Source organism: Macaca mulatta, chromosome 15 (assembly GCF_049350105.2).
Source record: "Macaca mulatta isolate MMU2019108-1 chromosome 15, T2T-MMU8v2.0, whole genome shotgun sequence".
NCBI lineage: Eukaryota > Metazoa > Chordata > Mammalia > Primates > Cercopithecidae > Macaca > Macaca mulatta.
Window position 1 is genome coordinate 35,630,236 of NC_133420.1, and position 1,770 is coordinate 35,632,005.

At 43.6% G+C, this 1,770-nt stretch overlaps 1 protein-coding gene across 1 annotated transcript; it reads right to left on the reverse strand.

Moving 5' to 3' along the window:
* Positions 1–240: 240 nt before the first annotated feature.
* Positions 241–1,169, reverse strand: LOC100430333 (olfactory receptor 1J4). The gene has a single exon (XM_028834465.2). It carries the CDS (start codon positions 1,167–1,169, stop codon positions 360–362), a length of 810 nt encoding a protein of 269 aa, XP_028690298.2. The 3' UTR covers positions 241–359.
* Between the last annotated feature and the right edge of the window lie 601 nt (positions 1,170–1,770).

A 1,770-nucleotide genomic window follows, 5' to 3' on the forward strand; every position in this document is an offset into this window, starting at 1 on the left:
TTAAGTTCTGTTAACTATGTAATTTCTGAATCTAATAGGCAAGATAAATAACCAATTATATAAACTCAGAATTGACAATTTACACTACAGAGGAAAAGAGAGAAGAACTGTAACAGAATGCAATTCAAGTCATCAGAGAGTTACTGAGCACTTATCCCTTGCTGGGATCAGGATTAAGGATCTATCATTTGGAGAGAGGTCAATACATATGTCTATTATAAAGAAGAGCAAATGTCATTGAGATAAGACTGTTGTCCTGTTGAAGAGTCTCTCCAGGGATCCCTCTACGTCCCTGTTCCTTAGACTATAAATGAAGGGATTCAGCAATGGCGTGATCACCGTGTACATCACAGAGACAATTAGTCACTGGAGGCACTGGATGAGGGGAGAAAATACAGTCCAATAATTGTGCCATAATACAGAGACACCACAGAGAAGTGGGAGCCACAGGTGGACAAAACGTTGAAGATGCCCTTGTTAGATGGAGCCTTCAGGATGGTGACCCCAATGTGGCCATAAGAGATCAAGATGCATATTAGTGGTAGAGTAATGACTGCCTGTCCCACTGTGAAAATGACTAGCTCATTGAGGGAGATATCTGAGCATGAGAGTTTGAGTAGGGCAATAAGGTCACAGAAGAAATGGGGGATGGTGTTGTCAGCACAAAGGGACAGTGGGGCCAGGAGGAGAGTGTGAGACAGGGCATTGGTAAAGGAGAGGATCCAGGACACTGCTACCAGTAAGTTACACCGTCCCTCTTTCATGATAGTGGTGTAGCAGAGGGGGTGACAGATGACCACATACCGATTGTATGCCATTAAAGTGAGAAGGAAATTGTCTAGATCAATGAAAAATATGAAAAAATAGATCTGAGTTACACACCCTCCATAAAGAATGGATTGATCCTGAGTTTGCATGCTCATTAACATCTTTGGGACCATGACAGATGAAAGAGAGATGTCAGTGAGAGCCAAGTGGCTGAGGAAGAAATACATGGGGGTGTGAAGGTTAGAGTCCAGCCGGATGAGCAGGATGATGAGCAGGTTCCCCAGCACTGTGATCAGGTACATGCCCAGGGACAGGGCGAAGAACACAGCCTGCTGCTCTGGCTGGATGGGGAGGCCCAGGAGGAGGAACTCGGATGTGCTGCTCTGATTCTCCCTCTTCATACTGATAGTCTTCTCTCTGCTGGGAATAGAGGGACATTGAAAAAGACAGAAACAAACAAATATTAACAGCAGGCAGGTAAGAATAATATCTTGCTACTGATGAATATGGTAGTGTCTGTCTACATTTCTATGTCCCTACAAAAAATCATTTAAAGTAGATCATTTTATCACAAAAAAATGGGATAATTTGCCAAGAGAGTAGAGGGTTTGAAATAGAAGAGAAGACCAGACATGTCTAGTCAGTAAAGAGAAAGCCTCACACTGTCTTAGCAGATGGATAGTAAGATAACATCTTTCCAATTTCCATTGTTTCTGTACTTTTAAAAACATTCATCAGGCTAGTCATGAGCCTTCGTGTTGTAACATATTCAACTTTTTAAAATTTGGCTTCAAGCCGGGGGCAGTGACTCACGCCTGTAATCCCAGCACTTTGGGAGGCTGAGGCAGGCAGATCACCAGGTCAGGAGATCACGACCATCCTGGCTAACACAATGAAACCCCATCTCTACTAAAAAAACACAAAAAAATTAGCCGGGTGTCTGTTGTCCCAGCTACTCAGGAGGCTGGGGCAGGAGAATAGGGTGAATGTGGTACAAGGAGG

Coding starts and splice junctions, on each gene's coding strand:
- LOC100430333 (XM_028834465.2), bottom strand. CDS start 1,169: ATGAAGAGGGAGAATCAGAGCAGCACATCCGAGTTCCTCCTCCTGGGC.